At 39.4% G+C, this 26,897-nt stretch overlaps 1 protein-coding gene across 1 annotated transcript in view; it reads right to left on the reverse strand.

The window, feature by feature from the left end:
* ZDHHC17 (zinc finger DHHC-type palmitoyltransferase 17) overlaps positions 1 to 26,897 on the reverse strand; it is a 91,914-nt gene that overhangs the window by 59,042 nt on the left and 5,975 nt on the right. The window contains exons 2-3 of the mRNA XM_070409678.1: positions 13,028 to 13,131; positions 5,467 to 5,589 (exon numbers count right to left, since the gene is read on the reverse strand). Coding sequence (XP_070265779.1) covers positions 5,467 to 5,589; positions 13,028 to 13,131 — 227 coding nt within the window. The remainder of the gene's footprint in view (positions 1 to 5,466; positions 5,590 to 13,027; positions 13,132 to 26,897) is intronic.

Here is a 26,897-nt window from a genome sequence, read left to right on the forward strand (position 1 = left end):
AAATGAAGCACCTAGCCCCAGGTGGTTTGGCTCAGTGGATAGAGCATCAGCTTGCGAACTGAAAGGTCCCAGGTTCGATTCCAGTCAAGGGCACATGCCCAGGTTGTGGGCTCGATCCCCAGTGGGGGACTTGCAGGAGGCAGCCGATCAATGATTCTCTCTCATTATGGTTGTTTCTCTCTCTCCCTCTTCTTTCCTCTCTGAAATCAATAAAAATATATATATTTTTTAAATGAAGCAACTGTTACTTCAGACAAAAAACAGACTTTTACAGGAAAGAACAGATAATCATAGAAGACTCCTGGCGTTAGCAGTGAGAATTTATGTACTAACAATTTAAACTTTGCATAGTGATTTAACTAAATCTATAGTAGAGGTGAAGGAAGAAGTATTCGTGGTGAGGTGATCTAGGACATCTAGTTATCCCAAAATAGAAAGTCAAAATATAATAACTGATAAATAAAAAAATAATAGTATAGAAGCTGGCAATATTCATTAAAATTCAAAATTCATCTTTCTAACTTTCTTACTCCTAAGAATTCTACAGGTAGATATGAAGATAAGCACAATGATATGTGAACAAGTACAGCACTGTTTGTACTAGAAAAAATACCAGAATCAACTATAGGGAAACCATTCATGAATTAAATCCATATAATGGAATATTACACAGTTTTAAAAAAAGAATAATGCAACTCTATTTGTACTAATCTGGAAAATCTCAAAGATATCTAAATTAAATGAAAAGGCAGAATAGTGTTTACTATCATTTGTGTAAAGAAAATATTCTAGATAAAAGTAGTAATCAAATATATAAAATACAAGAGTGAATACTGAAAGAAATAGCTAACGTATTGAAAAGGGTTACTTTGGGGATACAGGACTCAGAGAGTGGGGAGGGATTGCTGTTTCCCATTGTAACCCTTTAAGTACTATTTGATTTTTCCAAATCATTTATGTACTATTTTGATTAAAATGAATTAATTGAAAAAACTAGAGGTTGGGGAAGGCTAGATATAATCTGAGCCAACCCTCACATTAAAGAAAACTAAAAAGCTCAATGAAATTTAAAAAACATTTCCTAAAAAGCAAAGCCTAAGAAGAGTAAGAGCATATATCAGGCCAAGATTCAGGAAAGGGTTAAAACCTAGAGAAGTTAGAAAACCACTTGGACACCATCTGCCTTAGAGACAAGGGTTGGGACTCCAAAAAGCTGCACTGTAGCAGTAATTAAGAACCAGAAATAAAACTGGCTTTAGCATGGTCTTCAGCCACTTGAGTGATCCAGAAAATCTAAAGCCTTAAAATTAAGTTAAAAGTTGGGGCTAGCGTAAACAAATACTAATAGAAATCTTCTCATCTTAGGCCTCAACTTATTCAACAAATAATTTTTCAAACACAATGTCTAATACATATTCAAAGATAGTCAGGCACACAACAATATAACAGATACAGACCCACACAGACTCAAAATGCTATATATTCTCAGACAGATTATAAAGAAACTCTATTTACTATGTCCAAGTATATAAAACAAGATAGAAAATTTCAGAAACAAATATTTAAGTATCACATATTTTTTAAAAAATTCTAGAACTTAAAAATTAACAAAATTAGAAACACAATGAATATATTTAACAGCAAATTATACATAAACAGAGAATGAACTGCAAGATAAGTCAGAAGTTTCCAGAATGAAGCAGAGACAAAAGGAGAGAACACACACAGAGAAGAGAGGATAAGAGGCAGTATACAATGAAAAGGTCAAACAGACATTTAACTGGTTTTCCAGAAAGAGAGCAAAAAACGAATGGGGCAGAGTGATATGTGAAGAAATATGACTGAGATTATTTTCAGAACTGATGAAAACATCAATGCATACAATCAAGAATACATCATCATGAAACTGCAAAAAAACCAGAAACAAAAAGAAAATCCTAAAACATCCAGGAAAAACAGAAAGCCTCCATAAGCACAATACTTAAGACTGATTTCTCACCCTAGCCGGCTTGGCTCAGTGGATAGAGCGTCAGCCTGCGGACTGAAGGGTCTCAGGTTTGATTCCCGGTTGGGGCACCAAAAAAAAAAAAAAAGACTGATTTCTGAAAAGTAAAAGCAGCCAGAAAACAGTGGAATATTTTAAAAATAAAACAAACAAAAGCTGTCAACCTCGATTTCTATACTATGTGAAAATTTCCTTCACTAATGAAGATTAAAAACATTTTCCTGTGTTGGAGGGTCATCCAATCCACCAAAAGGTTGTGGGTTCAATTTCAGGTCAGGACCCACACCTAGGTTGTAGGTTCAATCCCAAGTCAGGGTACATTCAGGAGGCAACCAATCAATGTTTTTCTCTCACACTGATGTTTCTCTCTCTTCCTTCCACTCTCTAAAATCAATCCTATCTAATAAAAGAGAAACATGGTAATTAGCCGTACGGCCGCTACCCTTCCCATTGGCTAATCAGGGCGATATGCAAATTAACTGCCAGCCAAGATGGCGGCCGGCAGCCAGGCAGCTTAAAGCTAACAGGAGGCTTGCTTGCTTCAGTGATGGAGGACTCCAACGTTCCCCGCCTGCCGCTGCCGGCCTCTGAGCTTGCAGTTTGAAACATTGTAACAAATACAGAAGCTAAACAAAACCCCAGTAACCTGTTTTCAGTCAGCCAGGATCTCAGAGGTGGAGTCGCAACAAAGTTTCGAATACAGAAGGTAAACAAAGGCCAGAAAACTGCTTTCAGCAGCCGAGCCTCAGAGAGAAAGCCGGCTCTCAGCTCCAGTGACAGCCATAGAAGGTAAATAAATGCCAGAATAAAAAAAAAGAAAAAAAGGAGAGGTTTGGAGCTTCAGTTGCCCGCCAGCCTGAAAACAGCCCTCAGCCCCTCACCCAGGCTGGCCAGGCACCCCAGTGGGGACCCCACCCTAAAGCAACAAGAGGGCAGCTAATTTGCATACTGAAGGCAGGCGGCAACAGGCAAGGCTGTCTGCGGTCTGGGACCTGGATCTGTGACCCTGCCAGGCGGGGGGAAGTGCTTGAGGCTGTCCGCGGTCTGGGACCTGGATCCATGTCCTCGCGGGTGGGGTGACAGTGCTTGAGGCTGTCCACGGTCCCAGGACCTGGATCTGTGACCCTGCCAGGTGGGGGGCACCGCGGGAGGCTGTCCGCAGTCCGGGACTCGGATCTGTGACCCTGCCGGACGGGGGGCACCGCGGGAGGCTGTCCGCAGCCCGGGACCCGGATCTGTGACCTGGTGGGCAGGGGGGCAGCACAGGAGGCTGTCTGCAGTCCGGGACCCAGATCTGTGACCCTGCCGGGTGGGAGGCAGCACTTGAGGCTGTGCATAGTCCCGGGACTCGGATCCGAGACCCTTCACAGCGGGAAGGCAGCCATCAGCGCCCAGGAGTGACTGCGCAAGATCCGCCTCCTGGCCCAGAAGGTGCAGGATCGCAGGGACAGCCACCGTGGCGGGCCAGACTGATGTCCTTCTGGCCGCACCACAGGGGTTTGCGGATCTGCAAAGCCAGAGGCCTCCAGTGTGCACATACCCCCCTGGTGTGCGAACATCCCCCAGCACACTGTCACCCTCCCACACCTGCAACAGTTGCAAACCAAGGTGTGCACAAGTTCCCCCCGCCTCTCCACTGCACTTCCATCAACCCGGCATGCCTAACACCTCCACAGGATGTGCACACATCCCTTCTGATGCGCTCATGTCCTTTGGAGAGTGTCTGGATGTTCTGGGTGCTGAGATTGGGCGCCTGTGAGATGACAGTGAGAGGGCGGTGTGGTGATGCCCTGTTCCCAGGGAGGCCAGTGCAGCTACGAGATCACCTCTGGGGAGTTAATGCAGGTGCTGAGGCAGGAGCAGGTGCAGACAGACACACCTGGTGGGCGCCGGAGGCCCTCTCTGAGATGCCTTCGGTCAGCGTTCAAGATCAAGAATCCAGAGGCAGAGAGGAATTCCGTCCTCTCAGTGAAACACTGGGATAGTCGGGGCAACTGTAGAGGAGGAATGTGCACTTTGGGTGCCAGCACCCATGAGTGAAGGCTGCCCTGACTGAGCCTTGCTTGCTTGGGGCCTAGCGCACTCCTGCCGGGCAACGGGTGACAGGACGTGCTTTTCCGAATTAATGAGAGAAAACATTGATTCTCCTGCTGCCCACAAAGGTGGAAAGTGAAGTGGGGAGACATGTGGGGAATGAGCAAGGTTCCCTGCCTGGGGTTCCAAATCTGCTGTTGGTTTCTTTCACCACTGACTAGAGATATACAGGGTGTCCCCCCAAAATGTATACACACTTTGAATACCTACTAATTCCAATGGTTTTAAGCATAAGAAAGGAACAACAATGGAGCTGTTATCTGTTAAAAGTGTGGGCACAAACAGGTAGTTGGACATTCCCTGAGGGGTCTCAGATTGGAGAGGGTGAAGGCCAGACTGAGGGGCCCCTTCTCCCCCCCCGCCCTTCCCCAGTGCACGAATTTCGTGCACCGGGCTACTAGTATAAATATATCCTCGGATGAGGATTACAAACACACACACACACACACACACACACACAGAAAACATTTTCCCATAAGCAAAACAGAATTAGATATTAGGAGACCCATAGTGAAAGCAAAGGGACGGTTAGAGATACATAAAGGAAAAAAAGGAATAAAATGAAAACATGCTCTCTGGAAGAAAGTGATTCATGGAGTTCAATGCTTCAGATATTACTTGCTTAATCTTTCTTTAGAACTCTAGGTGCAAATGAATTATTCTATGTGACATTAATATCTTACTTGACTGTAGACTCTGTGTGCTGTACTTAACTGCACACTTGCAAGCAGTTCTTTTCAAATTTGTCTTTATCTAAAGGACTTATGTCCAAATTATGACTATTAAAACAGATTGACTAAGATTTCTGTCATCTGACTCTTGCTTATTTAACTACCTGTTAGTAATACTAAACCAGCAGATTAACAGTAATAAAAATCATTTTATACTTGGTATGTATTCATCACTTATGCTAGTTTGAATAGTTAAATCAGAATATTATTACCTATTATCTTTTTAAACCCTCTCTTTTCTTTTGTAACTCTTCCCCATAGAATTCATATTTAAAATGTAAGCTGCAAAGTGGACTGCTGGAGTTAACATCCTGACTCCAAACTTTATTAGCTGTATGTCAGTAGTGTATTTAACCTCTTTATGCTTCAGTTTCCACATTGCAGGATAGCAGTAATTGTTATTTTTCATACAAGGTTACTTCAAGAATTAAAATTAAAGGAAATATACATGGAAAAGTACTCAGCTCAGTATGACACATTAATAAGCATTCAATATATGTTAAAAACAAAACTTTTCAGGAAAAAAGGTACATAGAATCTACATTTTAAAAGCTATGATTGTTAGAAATTATTTTTTATAATAATTTCTAATATTTTTATAATAACTAATTACTTAAAAATACAGAAAACACATACTTGACTAAATCTATCCTATTGTTGATAGCAGCCCAATGGAGAAGTGTAACATTTTCTTTGTCTGGTTGTCGCACATCGTAACCTGCTTCCACCAATTCTCGGCAACGTTCATATATTCCATATCTTGAAAAAAAAGAAAAATAGAGATTATTACTACTATTTGACAAGAAATTTAAAGCTAAAAAATAAATTTTCAGAAGAAAATAATGCTTCATTTTGATACCTGAAAATTAAAATGAACTTCTGAACATAAAATGCTACTTTTAACATATGAATATTCCAACAGATTTTACTAATCCATCTTATAGATGAGTTTTTGTCTCATCTATAAGAATGCAATATCTCATTGGTTGGAAGAGAAAAGGATACCCAAAATCAAACATCTATCATTTACTTGTTTTTATTTATATCACTACTTATTTATACCACAAAACACTTGAGGCAGCTTATAAAAGTATATACAATTATTTTTTAAAATATCCTATATAAAAAGGCTAATATGCAAATCGACCCAACAGTGGAATGACCAGTCGCTATGATGCACACTGACCACCAGGGGGCAGACATTCAACGCAGGAGCTGTCCCCTGGTGGTCAGTGCACTCCCACAGGGGGAGCGCCACTCAGCCAGAAGCTGGGCTCATAGCTGGCGAGTGCAGCAGCAGTGGCAGGAGCCTCTCCCTCTTCTGCGGCAGCGCTAAGGATGTCCAACTGATGGCTCAGGTAAGACGTCAGTCGGACATCCCCCAAGATGTCAGGTGGACATCCTGCGAGGGCTCCTGGACTGCAAGAGGGCACAGGCCGGGCTGAGAGACTCCCCCCTCCCCCCCCCCCCCCCCCCCCCCCGCCAACACTGAGTGCACAAGTTTCGTGCACTGAGCCTCTAGTTAAGGACATAAAAGAGCAGTAACAAACAGCGTATCATGACATAATAATATCAAGAAGAAAAGATGTTTTACAAACCTCAGTCTTCTTTATTTACAAATTTAGCTTTGATATTCATGAAGGAAAATTTTAAAAGGATGTGTTGGAGTGGGAAGTGGATTGGGTTGGGGAAAGAGTCTTGTGAGTTCAAGCTAATGAACCATAAGAAAAAATCTACTGGCAGAGTTCTAGGAGAGATTTCATATTTGATAAAGAAGGTAATGCAAAGAGCCTGATCCTTTCCCACCTTTCTGCTTTTGGTAATTGTGAGGCAGCCTAAATTTTTAAAAACTTTTTATTATGAAATTTTCAAGCATAAGCAAAAGTAGAAAGAATCTATATTATAAAAGGCCTGTGGCTGTCAAGCCTTAACGCGGAATGACCAAACAACTAGTCACCAGGAGGTGCACCTCTCAGTGCCTCCCCCGATCCATGAGCCACTCGCAGCAGCGGGGCAGGGCTCATGCGAGGCTGGCGGGGCTCACGCGGGGCTGACAGCTGCACAGTGAGAGGCGGGGCCCACGGCTCATGCAGGGAGGGCCTGGGGACCCACGGCTCGTGCCGGGCGGGTCTGGAGTCCCTCGGCTCATGCAGGGCGGGTCTGGATCTCGCACGATTTCACACGCTTGGCCTCTAGTAGTACAATAAACCACCAAGAATCCATCCTTAAGCCTCAAGAACTATCAACTTTATTCTAAACAAAATACTGGGTCCTTGGAACTGAGACACAAAAGTATATTTAAATGACTATATTTGTAATTTCTTAATCAAAGTGGTCTTCAAATGGGGAAGGCACCCCATAGGAAGAGGTCGCAGTAGGAGTGGCACATTAATGGGACACTCAAAGCAAATATTAAAATTTCTACCTATATTCACATCTTACCTAATACAGAAATTAGGCTTTACTAATATTCGGTACAGACTTCACATTGCTATTCTCACTGGCTCTGTATTGCATGTGTATACACACACACACATACAAAGTAATCAACCTAAGGAAAGACTAAGAGTTCCACAAATTATAGTAGACAACAGTGGTACCTTCTTCAATTCCTTGCTCTTTTTCAGAAAAGTGTTTACATGTGCCCAGTTCAGTGAACTAGGTATATTACCTTAAAGAGCAGAATCTACCTCACATTTTGAATGAAATAAGTGTCCATAAAAATCTTTTTAACCATTCAAAAAATCACTGATTATTTTTCTAACAATTAAAAGTGAGTATGCATTCATTTTCCCTTTAACAAAAAAGACAAGTGTTCCCAAATTGCTGGCTTTGCGTGTGAGGTAGGGGATAGTCATGCCAAAAAACTGTGAGTAGTATGCTAGCAACCATATATTCTTAAGAAGGGTAAAGATATTTAGTCTGTTCCCCTTCAAGGCAAAGGGAATAGTGAGAAAGTAACTATTTTTATTTCAGAAAAACTATAAAGAGAATATTTTTTAAAAACGTTTGGAACTGTTTCCATCATTACATGATACTAGAGGCCCGATGCATGAAATTCATGCAAGGGGCTCGACCCTTGCAGCCCCTCCCAGCCTTGGCTGGCCCTCCCAGCCCTGGCTTCGTCCGGACGGTCATTCTGCTGTTTGGTCTAATTAGCATATTATCTCTTTATTATATAGGATAATTTCTGAAAGATTTAAATACATCACCTATAAAATCCTTCTCATGTGGACATACTGAAAAATTTTGATACAGTTTTCTAACATGTGTGAACCCATTTCTTGTAATTTCAAAAATGCCAAAGTCTAATTCGTAAGAATTGTCATCAGAAAATGGATATTTACGAGATAAAGATAAAAAAATATTTGCTTAGTGATTAACGCTGAAAAAGTAATGACTGTGACTTAGTAAATGCAGCATACATTGCAATTCTCCATAAGGGAATTATGTTTCTTTGTGAAGTTATCCTTTTTTCAGCAATCAATCAATAATTAAATAATTAAAACAAAGTATCTAAAAAATCAATTTAGGATCAGATTTCTATATTATTTATAGATATACCACCTAAAATAATAAGAAAGCCTATTTAATTACACCACTCACTGTAAATAAAATTAATAAGACATTAAAGTAGATATTTAATGTATACATAAAATATACACACCAATTTCTCCAAATTAATCTATAAATACAATGAAATTCTAATTTAAATCCTAAATGAATTACCTCATGAAATTCCTAAGGAGAACCCTAAATATTCATTAGTGAGAGTAAAAGGCCAAGAATAGCTGAGACTATTCTGAAGACTAAATGATTAAAACAATGTGGAACTATAAAAGATTAAACAAATGGAAGAAAAAAGAGTATTTAGAAATGGACCACAGAGTGACATCAGCATATGGTAGAATAAGACTCCATCATTTTGTTCCCCCTCGAACAATAATTCTGTACTATTATTCACAGGCAAAGTGTCTCTGTGGAACTGTGGGATCCAGAACCATACATCAAGTGATCTGGGAGAAGTCTCACTCACCCATGTACTGGGTAATAGGAACAAAGACCTCTATCTCAGCTGTGGCCCCTGCAAATGATCCATGATCTGGGCTATAGTCTGAGAGCTCTGGAAAACACTGTTTTAGACAATCACCCATGGATGAGAGAGCCTTTGTGGAAGTCCAGGTTTCCAGAGAAGTTGCAGCACATTGTTTCAGAAGAACAATATGCAAGTTTGGACACACTGGAGAAGAGTACTGAATCATAAGCTACATGACCTGGGAGTGAGAAGAGGCTGGGAGAGCGGCAGACAGGACACTTGGAAGGTATATATATATATATTTTATGTACAGTGGGGCCTTGACTTACGAGTTTAATTCGTTCCGTGACAGAGCTCCTAACTCAAAATTACTCATATGTCAAATCTTAAAGTGAACAAGTGAGACATGTGATGCTGGGCTGATGTTGTGGCGTTCACTGTGACGTTCGCTGCGCCAACTAGCGATGGGGTATCTGAAGCTGGCTCGTAACCCGAATTTTAGCTCACAACTCAAAGCAAAAAATCGGCCAAGAGACGGCTCATATCTCGAAAAACTCATTAGTCAGGACACTCGTAAGTCAAGGCCCCCACTGTATACATTAAGGGACACAGATCCCACTAAGTTCAAAGCAGACTCCATCAAAATACATAAAGAACTTTTACAAATTAAAAAATGATAAAAGAACTCAAAATGGGTAAAGGATTTAAAATGGCAATTCACACAGGAAGAAATTCAAATGGTCAATAAACATAGGGAAGATATTCAACACCACTTGTAATCAGAGAAAGGCCCATCAAAACAGAGAAAACCCATTTCACAACTATCAAACTGACAATTAATAAGTATGACAAAACTAGAATTTAGTAAGAATGTAGTAAAAAAGAACTTTTTCGACAGTGGAAGTATAAACTGGCACAGGCACTTTGGAAATCAATTTGGCAATAACTGCTAGTGTTGAAAAAGAATATTCTAAACAAGACAGAAATTCCACTTGAGTGTCTACCTTAGAAAAACTCTTGTTTATGTGCAGGGGAAACAAGTGGAAGTACATTCACTGACACAATGTTTGTAATAATGAAAAAGTAAAAGAAATGTTAAGTGTCACTTAGTAAAGAGTGATACAATACAGTAATCCCCCTTCATCCCTGGGGAGATGATTCCAAGACCTCTAGCGGATGCCTGAAACTATGAATAATACTGAACTCTACATATACTATGTTTTTTCCTATACATAGGAACCTATGATAAAGTTTAATTTATAAATTAAGTATAGTAAAAGATTACTAACAATAATAAAACAATTATAATATACTGTAATGTTACGTTAATATGGTCTCTCTCTCATGCTCTCAAAATATCTTATTGTATTGTACTCACCCATGTTGTGATGAGATGATAAAATGACTTAAATTGAGAACTTCACCTTTTTACTTAAAGGAAGCACTTTAAGGCTTCATTTTGGCATATCCAAATTGTGCTTTGGGGCCATCCTTAAGTAAAATAAGGGTTACTTGAAAACAAGCACTGCGGTTTTCACCTTGACAGTCAATCTGATAACCAAGATGGCAACTACCAGTAAGTGATTAGGCAGGTAGCTTACATTCATAAATATGCTGGACAAAGGAATGATTCATGCCCTAGGTGGGATTCAATGAGACAGTGCGAGATTTCATCATACTGCTCAGAACAGTGTACAATTTAAATGTAAATTGTTTATTTTGGGAATTTTTCATTTAGTATTTTTGGACAGTGGTTGATCATGGGTAACTGAAACTACAGAAAGCAGATAAGGGGGGGACTCAGTCTGTACTATAAAGCAGTAAAACTGAATAAACTAGGTCTTTATTAACAACTAGAGGCCAGGTGCATGAATTCATGCACCAATGGGGTCCCTCGGCCTGGCCTATGGGATCAGGCCTGCTCTCCAACATCCCCCAAGGGGTCCCGGATTGCGAGAGAGTGCAGGCCAGGCCGGGGGATCCCTCCAGTGCATGATCGGGGCCGGGGAAAGATGCGAGAGGTTGGCCAGCCAGGGAGGAACCGTGGGAGGGCTCCAGGGTGTGTCTGGCCCCGTCTAGCTCAGTTCCAATCGGCCAGACCCCAGCAGCAAGCTAACCTACCGGTTGGAGCATCTGCCCCCTGGTGGTCAGTGCACATAATAGCGAGAGGTTGAGCGGCCTTAGCGTATCATTAGCATATTATGCTTTGATTGATTGAACGGCTAACCAGTCAACTGGACACTTAGCATATTAGGTTTTTATTATATATGATGATAATAAATCACAAAAGCAATATAGTTTTTTTAATAAAAGCAAGCTGCAAAAGGATGTGTAATGTAGAATACAATTTATATAAATTTTAAGCATACATTACAATAGCATATTTTGTTTATAAATATTTGTAGAAATGTACAAGGATGTTCATGAGAATGATTCACAGCAACTTCAAGAGAGGTTTCCTTGGGGGAGACAGGGGAAAGAACACACTGAGCAACCTGTAGTGACTACAGCAAAATGTTAACATCTGCTTAATCTGACAGTTATTCTTCTCTATGGGACTGAAATGCTTCAAAATTTAAATAAATGTTTTTAAAGGTAGAAATTATAGACCTCATACTTAGATACTTTTCAAGAAACAGGGTAGTTACAAAGGTATGTGAGGGATTAAAAGAAAACAGTTGTGTGTTTTTTTCTTAAAATAAAAGATGTTATAATATATTTGCTGATGAAAATGATGCATTAGGTAGGGCGAGAGAGATTAATGATAAAGGAAAGGCAATAGCAAAACAAAGTCTCAAAAGGAAAAACGAATGTAGAGCAGTATAATTCGTTTGTTAAATACAATTGGCAAAATGTGCTTTGATTTTTTTGATACATAACATTCAAGAAAGTAGGGTGACATCAGTAGCCTAAGGACTTCCAAAGTTTGCCTCTCCACAAAAGTAACTAAAAATCTGGCAAAAACTGTCAAGAGTCAACTTTTTCAAAATTCTGAAAAGAAACAAAAGCTTTCAGCAATCCAAGGAGTAACAAGAGAACTTGGTGGAATTTTAACATATCATGGTCCCATCCTCTGCTTCCCAGCTGCCTTAAAAAATAAGACTGTGTTATGGTACTGGAGTGAGCAGAATAGGGATGGAGTTCTTTCAAAGCTTCATTCACAAAGAGGAGTCATTATTTGACCTGTCTGGTTGTCTACTTGAAAGACTTACCAATTAGATCTCACTCAAACTCATTAAAAGCTTCTCCCTGGGGTTGTGCATGTCAATGTTTTAACATCGCAGTTGTTTGAGATGATGGATAGTAGTTGGAACAAACAACAGATAAATCAAAAAGCTTAAAAACAAGACCTAAGGAACAAGATATCCATAGACGCTTTAAAAATGTTTGGACATATTCTTGGGAATCTAGAAGGCCATGCACATTAGCTGTTGATAGCCCAAGCTCTCACCTGATTGACCTTGAGGTTCTATGTAAACAGAAAGTGAAGGCTAAGTCAGAGTTGTCAGCTGCCTGGCTGAGTGTTCAGTGTCCCAACATGCACAAAGAATCCCTTGACAAAGATCAAGACTTAATGATTCTAAGGAATGAAGAAGTCTGTCCCATCTTTACCTGACCACAAACTGAATGGAGACTTCAGTGACCACACAAAACAAAGATACAAACTTTACAGAATAGTTCAGAAATGTCACAAACAACAAACCCTGGAAGAACCTGATATCCAGAACTGTCACATTACATTATTTGACAAGTTTTCAACAAAAAATTATAAGACCTCGGGGGTGGAAGTAGACGGGGGTGGGGGGAGCGTCAATCGGGAATAAAGGAGACATATGTAATACTTTAAACAATTAAAAAAATATATAAGACCTCCAAAGAAACAAGAAAGTATAATTTATACTGGGGGAGTGGGGGTGGTGGTGGCAAGTAATAGAAACTGTCCCTGAGGAATGCCACACACTGAACTTACTAGACAAAGATTTTAAATCAGCTATTTTGAATTTGTACAAAGAACTAAAGGAAATCATGTCTAAAGAACCAAAATATGAAAACAATGTCTTGCCAACTATCCCTTTGTCTATCAGTAAAGACAAAGAAATATGTGTTCATATTTCACTTAAAATACATATATCAAAGAAAACAACTACAACAGAAACTTACTGTGTAGCCTTGACTATGTCCCATGTGCTATAATCATCAATATGAGTTTTCCGTCCAAGAGGTTCACCATATCCATGGTTATAATGGCTTTGGGGTTTAATTTCCTGTTAAAGAGAAAAATCACACAGAGGCAAGAACTGAGAAAAGTTACAGGAAATATTTCAATATTTCTCTACTGTTTTACATTATTTGAAGAATGCTCATTATTGAAATTATTAAGTTTTATCTTTTCTGAGGTCTGTACTCTTTAGAGAAAAACCCTTGGTACACACTCCCAAAACAGAAAAGATGCAAGACCAGAAATTAGTGACAAATTAGTAAGTGAAATTTATCTTTAGTTCCCTAGAACTCTCTTATCTCTTCATCAAATCAACTTGTTCTCTTAGACCAGTTTTTCTATTATTCTAACATTACCCCTAGGCCTAACACCTTACTCTAAAACCTTCATTACATGCCAAATAAACTCTAGGTTCCTAAAGATAAAAACTCAGGGATATTATTCTTCTACTATTCTCAGATATTATTTTTCTTATACTCATTCATGCTGAGGACTTATTAAGCATCTACCATTAGATGCATAAGGAACAATGGAACAGCTCTGATAAAATGTAAACCCACTAAAGTAAGTAACTTTTTATATAAAAATTCAATTAAACAACTGTTTCATAGAATATTACTAGTATATCCATCAAAGCTTATATGCTATGTGTAATTTTCTATTTAAAATACAAAATTTGTTATGCATAATCAGCTTCCTCAATATAATGTAGCACTGAGATACAATTATATTTTTTATATGCAAACAGAAAAATTGAGCATATTTAATTCTAATATCACCCATTCAAATTTCTATTATTCTGTTCTCTCTCTCTTTCTCTCTCTCTCTCTCTCTCTCTCTCTCACACACACACACACACACACACACACACAAATGTAAATGTAAATAAAAGGATACGGCATAACAAGATATCTGGAAAGAATGAAATCCTTAAAAGAATTCATGCTCTCTTGGCCACTGATATTTAATAATCCAAATTGAATGGCATTTTATTGAAAGAAAAAGGCTATTAATTTAAATTACTATCGCCATTCAATTTGTTTGGGAAATTCCAAAATTAGTTTGTTTGAGCCATAAATTTAGAAGAATGTCAATCTGAATATTTTCAAGGAGAATTAAAAAGTTTCACAAAAGCAAATTCTGCTTAGTATAGAATGTTTCAACAGATTAGTTCTTTATGAAAATGTTATAGCTAATAATAAAATGCCACAGTAATAATCATTAATCTACATTAGCAGATGAAAGAAAATAGACATAAGTCTTAAACCAAGATTCACAACATGCATAACGCAGATAGTTTACTAAGTGATTTTTTTTCTTTGAGATTGTTCTTGGATTCCATTAAAATAAAACTGGTTGAATTTGAACATGGACAGGGGTATAGCATTTTAGGTATGTGCAATATTCTGAATAACTGATGAAACAAACCAATTCATAAGACTTAACCATTTAATATTTTTAAATATTTTCTGTTTAATTTTTCCACTGAATTACAGTTCTCAACTTCTCTATGCTCTATATTCAGTGGAGTGAAGTCAAGAAAGAAACTTCTTAGACCAATAACACTTCCTTCTTTCTACATCTTCTGTTCTGATTTTTATTCTCCCCTACCACCAGGAAAATAATTTTTTAAACTTTTAATTCTGACTTCTGTAGGAGTGAAACACACCTGAAGAAAAATAAAAACTGTTAGTCCCTGGCTGCTGTTGCTCAGTGGTTGAGTGTCGACCTGTGAACCAGGAAGTCATGGTCAATTCTTAGTCAGGGCACATGCCTGGTTGCAGGCTCAATCCCCAGTAGCGGGAGTACAGCTGATCAATGATTCTCACTCATCACTGATGTTTCTATTTCTCTACCTCTCCCTTCCTCTCTGAAATCAATAAAAATATTTTTTTTAGCCCTGACCGGTTTGGCTCAGTGGATAGAGCGTCAGCCTGAGGACTGAAAGGTCCCAGGTTCGATTCCAGTCAAGGGCATGTACCTTGGTTGTGGGCACATCCCCAGTGGGAGGTGTGCAGGAGGCAGCTGATCGGTGTTTCTCTCTCATCGATGATTCTAACTCTCTATCCTTCTTCCTTCCTCACTGTAAAAAAATCAATAAAATATATTAAATATATATATATTTTTTAAAAGAAAACTGGTAGTAGTTTACAAGCAAAATGGAAAAATGCTGTATATCCAAAAAGACATGTATTGAGAGCCTACTATATGTAAAGCACTCTCCAATGTACTGGGACCTCAGGCCAGAATAAGTGTTAAGGCCAGTGCAAAGTTTAAGAGCGTGCCAAAAAACTCAGTAATCACAATTTAAAATATTTTAATGCATTATCTTTTAAAAATAAAAAAAATGCAAAAAAACCTCTTACATCAGCATTTTGAATATAGACAGCATCAATACTGCTAATTTTTCTATTTGCACCAGGTTCCACAATGGCTCAGAGAAGCACTACAAACACCAAACACAGCCTCTTGTCCTCAAGGACTTTACAGTCCAGAATGGAAGGACAAAGTAAGTAAGAAATATAGGTCAAATAGTACTGGTAGAAGCAAAAACCTTCCAATAATAAGTTAAAACCTAAATAAAGACATTACATCCAAAAATTAATAACTTTAAAAACTATTTCAATTTGAAAAATCTTTTAGGGCAAACTGCTATTCTTTTTTACTAATGACAAATATACTGCTTTACAGGCATATAACATTCATAAAACAAAAAGTAAATTCTACTTAAGGCTTACTTACTACTATAATGTTTTCATGCTCTTTAAGGTCATTTTTATCCCCAGAGACCTATCCTCAGTTTCTCTATAGTTTCTATAATCTCACTAACATTGCCAAATACGATCTTCCGAAAGCACCAAAAATCACTATTTTTTCTAGTAATAGTTTTATATTAAACCTACACTGGTATCTATGTTTTCCCATCTGTAAGGTTTTTATTTTATTATTTTTACTTTTTAGTAAAAGAAATGATTTTTTTAAAGATGGCTTAAAAATATCCCTAGATCGCCAAGGCCGGTTTGGCTCAGTGGATAGAGCGTCGGCCTGTGGACTGAAGGGTCCCGGGTTCGATTCCGGTCGGGGGCATGTGCCAGGGTTGCGGGCACATCCCCAGTGGGGAGTGTGCGGGAGGCAGCTGATCGATGTTTCTCTCTCATTGATGTTTCTAACTCTCTATCTCTCTCCCTTCCTCTCTGCAAAAAATCAATAAAATATATTTTAAAAAAAAAAAAAGAAGAAAAAAAAATATCCCTAGATTAATTCTAGCAAGGTACAGTTATTCCCATAAAAAATAGAAGAAATGGCGTTGAAGCAAATCTCCTACCTGTCTTATTACCCTCCATTATTATAAAAAACTTAAATGTATTTTTCTCACTTTTACACAGATTGGAAACTGGTTCATCTCTAGAACTAGTACCCTATCAATATGACAAATGCCAACACTGTCTATCAAGATAACCATTATCACTAGTCCTAGATATAACAACCGTGGTTTTTAAACTCTGAGAACATAAAATAAAATAAAAATACTATTTTCATGTAAATAAGTACATCTTGTAAATATATAGACAATATCAATTTTTTAAATTACCAATTTGCTATTATATCAGATACAATTCAACATACAAATATTTAATGACACTTTAAAATTCTGTAATTTTTCCTTGACTTTAATAGGAACCAAGAAGCAATTTAATTGATAGCTCTGGCAAGAAAATACTAATTTAAAAATACGTATGTAGGTCATTGTACCTTTTAAAAATGCATTAATTCCATGAGAAACAGCTTGGTGTAATAGAAAAAGTCCTTGCGTATAAGGCTATTGAATTGAATGTCTGCCACTCTCTTATCTAGGCTACAATCCAACAAGAATTCAGGCCTCTTATTTGTAAAAAGAGGAGGATGAATAAGATCTTCATGGAGTTCCTCTGAGTTGTTTCAAGGACAAATATCAGGACATCAAAGAGCTAAAAGGTTCCAAGCCCCACTCAATTCATTTCCTTCTTAAACTGTAATTTATCCTGTGTTTAGATTTCTTTAATTAAAAACAAAGGATTCAGCTGCTCTTAAAAAAAAAAAAAAAAAAGCCACAAAAAAACCCCACAATTTAAACTACTAGATTTGAAGTCCTCCAAGATCTCTTCTAAGGCTAACATACAATGATTTTATACATTAGAGTATAGAAAATATAGCCACTAGGAAAACACAGCCCTGGTACTTATAAAAGAGAGCTGGAAGGTGAAAAAGAACCTCCAAAATCGACTGCTGAAATAGTAGATAGGAATAAGAAGAGCTGTGATAAGCTCAGCTGCTATACCCTGTTGCTAAGAGAAATCAACAAGTTAGAACTCAGATTTATACAGCAGGTATAGGCAAATGCTGACTTACATGCCAAGGTGATAGATGCCATAATACATTTATTCACATGCAGGGTAGAATTATAAAACCAATCAACTAGTTACTAAGTGTCTGTGACCAAAGAATCCTCTATTGGCCCAGTGCTTCTAAGTTTATACCAACCAAATATAGATGTTTTATAAGTACTCTATCAGAAAAGGTTCTCCAAGAATAGGTCCTATGGTACAGTATGTCTGAAAACAAACATACAAGGTAAGTTCAGAAATATTCAGAAAGAAGAGTAAAGGAAGGGACTTACCAGCAATTACAATTTACTAGAAAGCAAACCAATATAAAAATAGGGGCATTGGTTATAAACAGAGCAATGGAATAGACCCTGAAGAGTGAGAATCAGAATCAGGAGGAAAAGACATTCAATAAATGGTATAAAAAGGACAACTGGCTAGCCATTTGGGATTTTTTTTTTTTTAATTCAGCAGGCTTCAATATAAAAGGGTAATATGCTTGATGGAAAGATGCCAACAAATACAGCCACAGCTATAGTTTCTTTAATGGCAGGTGATCCTGAAATGAGCCTGAGAAAAACAGGGCCAAAGCAGGATTCAGGGCAGCAGGCTCCCAGGTGGAGGCTTTGCCAGGTCAGCCACACTCCATGAGAACATACAGATGCCTAGACCTAATGAGAGAAGCATGCATCACCCTCCTGTTCTTGGGGAGTCTTTGTGTGTGTGTGCCCCCCCGCCACGCCCCGGGCTCTTGACTGTTCTGGATGGAGACTCTGACCATATGCCTAGTGCTCATGGGGTCTAAGAAACTTGTTCCAAATGGCTACATGGACTTTTCCTGTTTACTTCAAGACAGTAAATTGAAGATCCCAGAGCTGTGACTATACCCTGGCAGGACCAGGCCTCAGTCTCCTGAAGACTCTTCCTATGGATTCCCACCTCATTCCTTATATCGGGTAACTTCAAAAGCCAGACCAAAGATTTAAAAATAAAAATACTGGCAATAAGTGTCCTAATGTGTTAAAAAAATCTGAGAAAAGCATAAATAACAACGTATTTGAAAAATGGGCAGGATTTAGAGAGAGAAACCAAGATGGCAGCATAGGTAAACACCTGAAATTGCTGCCTCGCACAACCACTTCAAAACTACAACTAAAACACAAAACGGACATCATCCAGAACTACAGGAAGGCTGGCCGAGTGGAAATTCTACAACTAGAAGGAAAGAGAAAAGCTCACTGAGACTCATAGGAAGTGTGGAAGAAAAGTGCAGAGGCATGGAGGCGCGCGCAGAAAGGGCTGGCAACTGAGGACGAGGTTATCTTTTTTAATCGGGAGGGAGTCTCAAGCTCCCGACTGCTCTGAACTCCAGTTCCGGGCAAGTCTCTGGGGACCCAGACTCATTCGGGAAGAAACTGGACTGTCTGGCAGGGGGCAGAACTTGAGGGCGGCTTTCTCTCAGAGGTGCTTGCAGTGATTACCGTGGGACACTGAGACCCGGGGCCTCTTAGGGCAGGGCTGAGGATCAGCCATAGCTGTTTGCTCCGCCCTGTTGATTCCCTGAGACCCTTCTCCACACAAGCTGTGCGCAGAGCCTTTTGCATATGAATGACCTGGCCCTTTGCAATCTAAAATTACTTAACAAACTGCAGCTGGGTCAGAGAGACCCAGAACATCCAAAAGAAGGCCCAAGGCCCCACAGCAGCTTGCATTGCTTCACAGCTGGGCCTCATCTGGGCACCTCCAAACCCCAAACAAAGAAGAGGAATCTGCAGATCTCTCCATAGCTCCTGCTGGGTAGCCTCAGGCAGAGGCTAAATTACCACCTCCTTAGAGATCCAAGAGCCAGTGTACCCAGTGGTCAGAGTGGGACCATCCAGATTACAACTCCTCAGATTCATAAGGGACACACTCAGGGGGCAGACTCAGTGAGCACCAAAGCCCCACTGAAGCAAGTCTTGCCCCAGAAGGGTGTCTCCAGCACAGAAGTTCTCCCACTGCAGACACAGCTGATTCTCACAGCCAACTGGCCTGGAGGTCCATTCCTCCCAGTGATACTTATAACAATCAAGGCTTAACTACAACGAGACTGTGCACACAGCCCACAAAGGGGTGCACCAAGAGTGTCCACCTCAGGAAATTGGGGAGGCTGAGCCACTGGGCCCTATAGGACACCTAGCACAGAAAGCCACCCTATCAACACAGGGAAGCAGCCAAATGCAGAGACAAAGAAACAGGTCACAAATGTCAGAAATGGAGGAAAGCAAAATACCAGATATAGAGTTCAAAACCACGGTTATAAGGTTTTTCAAGAATTTTCTAGAAACCGCCAATAAATTTAATGAGACCCTCAAGAAATCTAATGAGAACCTCGAGGATATGAAAAAGGACCAAGTAGAAACTAAGCATACACTGACTGAAATAAAGAATATCATACAGACTCCCAACAGCAGACCAGAATATCGCAAGAATCAAGTCAAAGATTTGAAATACGAAGAAGCAAAAAACACCCAATTGGAAAAGCAAAATGAAAAAAGAATCCAAAAATACGAACATAGTGTAAGGAGCCTCTGGGACAGCTTCAAGCGTACCAACATCCGAATTATAGGGGTGCCAGAAGAAAAGAGAGAGCAACATACTGAAAACCTATTTGAAGAAATAATGACAGAAAACCTCCCCTACCTGGTGAAAGAAATAGACTTACAAGTCCAGGAAGTGCAGACAACCCCAAACAAAAGGAATCCAAAGAGGACCACACCAAGACACATCATAATTAAAATGCCAAGAGCAAAAGACAAAGAGAGAATCTTAAAAGCAGCAAGAGAAAAACAGTTAGTTACCTACAAGGGAGTACCCATAAGATTGTCAGCTGATTTCTCAATAGAAACTATGCAGGCCAGAAGGGAGTGGCAAGAAATATTCAAAGTGATGAATGCCAAGAACCTACAACCAAGATTACTTTACCCAGCAAAGCTATCAATCAGAATTGAAGGTCAGATAAAGAGCTTCACAGATAAGAATAAGCTAAAGGAGTTCATCACCACCAAACCAGTATTATATGAAATGCTGAAAAGTATTCTTTAAGAAGAGGAAGAAGAAGAAAAAGGTAAAGATAAAAATTACAACAAATACATATCTATCAACAAGTGAATCTAAAAATCAAGTGAATAAAAAATCTGATGAACAGAATAAACTGGTGAATATAACAGAATTAGGGGCATAGAAAGGAAGTGGACTGACAGTTCTTCGGCGGAAAAGGGGTGTGGAGGGTGGGGGAAGAGACTGGACAAAAATTGTACACCTATGGATGAGGACAGTGGGGGAGGGGGGTAAGGGCAGAGGGTGGGGTGTGAACTGGGTAGAGGGGAACTATGGGAGGGAAAAAGAGGAACAACTGTAATAATCTGAAAAATAAAGATTTAATTAAAAAATAAAAAATAAAAACTAAGTAGAAAAATAGTGATTTAGATCAATAGAACAGAAATCATGGAAACTAACATTCTAGACATTGAAGCCTGAACGATAGTTTGGGTTTGCAAGGTAGCATTGGAATGTTTTTTTCCTTGGTAGACTCAAAGAAAGAAAGAATAGGTAGATTTGGATTTTATGGTTTCTGATATTAGTCTGGACAACAAAGCTCTTTAGTAAAGACTCCAGAAAAAGCAATAGGGTTCTTTTATGAAGGACTTGAAAAGGTCCTCAAGAGAATTTAAAACTTTCCTTTCTGAACTCAATATAGTATAGACATTCTGTGTAAATTGACACCAAAACTCAGTTAAAAAGTCATGATTTTAATAAAGTAAGTTTGAAATCTAATCTATGTCATAAAATATCAATCCTACCCAAGTTTCTGGAGCATGTATAATGAAGTAAAAAAATGAATTCACTCTAAAAAGAGAGTGGCCATGAAAATTGTGTCAAGAGTAGACTGGTAACCCTTACAAAACTTCACAAAAAGATTGGCATTAAATTGACAAAAAGTGTATCTTTGTTTACTCTTATTCTTTATCAATATGTACTTTTTCCAAAGACTGAAATATTTGCAACTGCTTTGCAGACTACAGTTCATTAAAAATAATTGTAGAGTGAAAAAAAAAAAAGAAAGAAAAATGGGCAAAGGCTATGAGGACAATTCAAAGAAAAATACAATGGCAAATATATGTAAATTGTATTATGTAATCTAAAAAATATGTGTAAATTAATTAAATGTTACAAAAAAAAAGAGAAAGCGAAATCAAGTCAATAAAATTCTAGGGCATATACATGCTACCTTCAAGACACATGCCTTTGGTGCATAGCCCATATACACAGGTGAATTAGCAAGCCATTAAGGCTTACCCATATGCTTATGATGTGCCCTGTGTAAATATCTGCTGTTAGTATCATTTTAATAGATTGGACTCTAATTCAAGGAACTAAATGTACTTAATTATATAATGTTGCTGCTGAAATTTAATTCCATTAAATGTACAAGATAATATTAGAACACTATGTAGGGCTGCTGACAAGAAGAAAATAAAAAAGGAAAAAAGGTCTCTGTGTACTTGATTCATTTCTAAATCCTAACTAAAATCAATGGGCCAAATGTGAGGCCATCTTAAAACCAAAGAAAGTAATGAACTAAATTCTAGAGATACCATAAGGATTTTTAAAAAAGAAATATTGATTATATATAATGAAAAAGGTAGCATAAGCATAAAACTTTTATAACCAAGTGAATAATGAATAACAAAGGAAGCCAGTAGCTACATAATACATAAAATAACTTCCTTTAAAAATGTTTTTAATTAATAGTGCCAGCAGATGGCACTAAACTCAAGAGAGAATTCTTTAGTAACCTATTTGATGCATCCATCCTCTTAAGGGAACACTGGACAAAAATGATGTGGTTATATAATGGAAAGATTTCCATTTTCTTTTCCAATATGCACTGGTCTCTTACATGTTATGTGTTCTGCTGTGGTCCCTGATCCCTGGCTAACAGTACATGAATGCTGCATCTAATATCAGAGTCCAACTTGAGGCACAGGTTCTCTTCATAGTGTAGTACCATTTCCTCAATCCAAACTATCTATCTATATCAAACCCTAATATGCAAATCAACCAAATGGCGGAATGACCTGAACGACTGGTCAGTGCGGGGCGGGGCCAGAGAGTGGGCAGCACCAGGCCGTCCAAGGCGGGGGGCCAGTAGGGGGCCCCTGATCACCCTACCAGTAGCCCCACAGATCGGCCCTGATTGCCGGCCAGGCCTAGGGACCCTACCCATACAGGAATTTTGTGCACTGGGCCTCTAGTCAAATTAACAATGCTTGCTTCCAACAAAATTTAGACAAGGAAAATGTTCATTATCTTCTAGTTTCTTCAAAAACTTGTTTTTAGTTCATTTCCTTCTAGCATTAATCCATATGTACACACATATTTGTAACAATATGCATAAATTTGGAATACTTTTTTCTTTCCACAAATATTTGATCAACAAATGTCTATACACACACACAAAAACGTCTCTGTATGTATATTATCTCTATCTCTTTAAAAATAAACATTTTTAAGATAGTTTAAGTTCTAGACAGTTTAGATATAAATATCTAACACTGACATAGTACATTTTTTACAATTAATGAACCAATACTGAAATATTATTAACTGAAGTCTATTCTTTATTCAAATTTCCTTAGTTTTTATATAATGTCCTTTTTCTATTCCAGGATCCATCTAGGATACCACATTACTTTTAAATTATAATGGCTCCCTAGGCTCCACTTGGCTATGATAATTTCTCGATTTTCCTTGTTTTTTATAAGCTTGACAGTTTTAAAGAGAACTAGTCAGGTATTTTGTAGAATGACCCTCAACTGGAATTTGTCTTTGTGGGCTTTTTTTCCCCATTATTAGATGGGAATTTGTTTTTAGGAGGAAGCGATTTTTAATTGAACCTAATTCTGCAAATCTCTTTGAACACTGGTATACAAAATTTATTTGCTTAAATTTTTATATATTTTATGTGATTTGTAATCATAGCACTCATATATTTTATATTCTTCCCTCATATTTTCTCATGCCATTACATGTAATTTTTGTAAGTACTATACTGCTTTTTTATATAAAAAATTTTTTAATCCTCACCTGAGGAATATTTTTTATTGATTTCAGAGAGGAAAGAGGAGAAGCAGAGAGAAAGAAACATCAATGTGAGAGAGAAACATCAATTGGTTGCCTCCCATCCATACCCAGACCAGGGATTGAACCCACAATCTAGGTATAGAATAAAGGAAGATATGCAGACCCTTTGTAATGGTTAGTTGAGATTTGAGATGCATGGAAAAAAAATGCTGGCATCGGAAACCCCAGTACACAGAAGAAAGAAGCTGCTCTGCACTAGAAGAAAATGAAGCTGAAAGGCAGAGATGAGAAGAGATAGAAGACAGTTTTGGTGATCTTCTCAGCTCAGAGCTTACTTGTACTTCTGCCATCCTAAATTTGGGTTATATGAGCCAGTAAATTCCCTTTCTTTCCCCAAGAAAGTTTTAACACTTGGAGTTCGGGTGAATTTCCCGCCAAAATATAAGATGGCTCTGTCTTTTGGTTTTGTTCCATCCACCAAAAGGGTGGATTACAAACAAATATTTGGTAATACGCAGTTACAATCGGCCCGAGTTTACACGTTTCCCGCACTCCACTGCAAATCTATATGAACCGAGTTAAAGACGGCTCCCGCGGAGTACGCGCAATTCACGCGAGCCGACTTAACTTGTTTCCCACATTCCAAGTGTTAAAAGGGTTGGTGATATTTGAAAGCTGGGGATTCTAACAATAACAACTTCAGTCTTCAGCTCACAGAAGAGTTTATTTTATTTTATTTTATTTTCATGAGAATGAGGATAGTTTTGGTCACCAGTTTTATTCATCCCTCATTAAATCATGCATAAATTAGTAAATGTACATAATCAGAAAGTTGTTTTAAAAAACTGAAGGGTATAAAACAGTAACATCTCAAACAGTAGTTATCATTTTTTCACTTGATTTTTTCCCTAATATAAAACAACTGATAAAAAACACAAGCTACCTGACATATATAGTATACAAAAAGAAACCTTCAGGTACATTTAGCCCAATGATCTCCATTTCCTCAACAATACTACTGATAATGAAAATGAGCCTAAGACACTATAATATTCTGACTTATAAAAGAAAAATTCTATCATATCCTATCTAATAATAGAGAAAGATGGTAATTAACCGGAACTTCGCTACCCTTCTTATTGGCTAATCAGCAAGATATGCAAATTAACTGCCAACCAAGATGGCAGCCGGCAGCCAGGCAGCTGAAGCAAACAGGAGGTTTGCTTGCTCCAGTGAGGGAGGAAGCCAAGGTTCCCAGCCTGCCACAGCCCAGCTCTGAGCTCCGGATGCAACAATGTTGCAATTATAGAAGCTAAACAAACCCAGAAACCTGCTTTCAGCCGCCAGCAGGCTCAGAGCTTAGAGTGCCAGTGATGGCAACAGAGTTTCAATTACAGAAGCTAAACAAACCCAGATACCTGCTTTCAGCCAGCCATGGCCTCAGAGCTGTAGTGACAACTATAGAAGGTAAATAAATCCCAGAATAAAAAAAAAAAAAAGAAAAGAGGCTGGGAGCTTCAGTCGCTCACCAGCCTAAAAACAGCCCTCAGCCCCTCACCCAGACTGGCCAGGCACCCCAGTGGGGACCCCCACCCTGAAGAGGGTGTGTCGAGCTGCAAACAGCCATCAGCCCATCATCCAGGCTGGCCAGGCACCCAAGCGGGACCCCCACCCTGATCCGGGACACCCTTCAGGGCAAACCAGCCGGCCCCCACCCATGCACTAGGCCTCTATCCTATATAATAAAAGGGTATAATCCAAACTGATCCTAACAGCAGAAAGACTGGGAATGACTGGTCACTATGACACACACTGACCACCAGGGGGCAGGCACTCAATGCAGGAGCTGCCCTCTGGTGGTCAGTCGCTCTCACAGCGAGGAGCTCTGCTCAGCCACAAGCCAGGCTGATGGCTGCCAGTACAGCGGTGGTGGTGGGAGCCTCTCCTGCCTCCTCAGCAGCGCTAAGGATGTCCGACTGCAGCTTTGGTCTGCTCCCTGCTGGCAACTGGGCATCCCCCGAGGGCTGCCGGGCTGCCAGAGGGATGTCTGATTGCCAGCTTAGGCCCAAGCCCCCCAGGGAGCAGGCCTAAGCCAGCAAGTGGTCACTCCCGAGAGGTCCCAGACTGCGAGAGGGCACAGGCCGGGCTGAGGGACCCCCAACCCACGAGTGCACAAATTTTTGTGCACCGGGCCTCTAGTTTAGTATATATTATCCCTAGAAAATGGAGTAATTCAGTATGTATTATCCCTAGAAAAATGGAGTTAATTCAGTATGTATTATCCCTAGAATATGGAGTAATTCATTTGAAACAAAACCTAAAAATATTCTGTTTAGCCCTCTAAAACTCAGGAAAATAAGCTCTTCACAGTATCTCCTTCACAGAAGGCTGAAGTTCCACTGCATTTTCAAATTAGCTGCCTGTAGCTTTATTTTAAGGATTTTTTAATAGAAGACATTATCCAGCCCAGCTGGTGTGGCTCAGTGGTTGAGTGTCAACCTATGAACCAGGAGGTCACAGTTCAATTTCCGGTCAGAGCACATGTCTGGTTTGCAGGCTCAATCCCAGTGGGGGGTGTGCAGAAGGCAGCTGATCAATGATTCCCTCTCAACATTGATGTTTCTATCTCTCTCTCTCCCTCTCCTTTCCTCTCTGAAATCAATAAAAATATTTTTTTTTTAAAAGAAGACATTATCCAATAATTGGATGTTACATTGGGTGAAAATTTTACTTGCATATTTTATAATATAATATTGTCCTGAATCAAGTTTTCAAATGAACAAGTTTAAAATAGTTAATATTTGATTCTTGAATTACCCATCTGTAATACAACCTAATTATAAAATCCTATATAATAAAAGGCTAATATGCAAATTGTCCCCTTGACCAGGAGTTCAACAGGGAGTTTGACCATGAGGCAGGGCCAGCCGGCCAACCACCCTTGGCCCCTCCCCCCAGCTGTCCCTGCCCCTGACAGCACCCCTCCCCGCAATCGGGGGTGGTGCAGCTGGCCAACCACCCTTGGCCCCTCCCCCCAGCTGTCCCTGCCCCTGACAGCACCCCTCCCCGCAATCGGGGGTGGTGCAGCTGGCCAACCACCCGCAGCCCCTCCCCCAGGTGGCCAGACCCCACCGGTGCACAAATTCGTGCACCAGGCCTCTAGTAATAATATAATTAGACTAGAGGCCTGGTGCACAAAATTCGTGCACTCAGGGGTGGGGTTCCCCCAGTCTGGCCTGTGCCCTCTCACAGTGTGGAAGCCCCGCGATTGATCGCCCCAAAGAGGTAGACCCCACCCACCCATCCGGGCTCCTCGATTGAT

The sequence above is a fragment of the Myotis yumanensis genome, unplaced genomic scaffold (assembly GCF_028538775.1).
Source record: "Myotis yumanensis isolate MYYU_CA2020_CCGP unplaced genomic scaffold, mMyoYum1.0.hap1 SCAF_3, whole genome shotgun sequence".
Lineage (NCBI taxonomy): Eukaryota > Metazoa > Chordata > Mammalia > Chiroptera > Vespertilionidae > Myotis > Myotis yumanensis.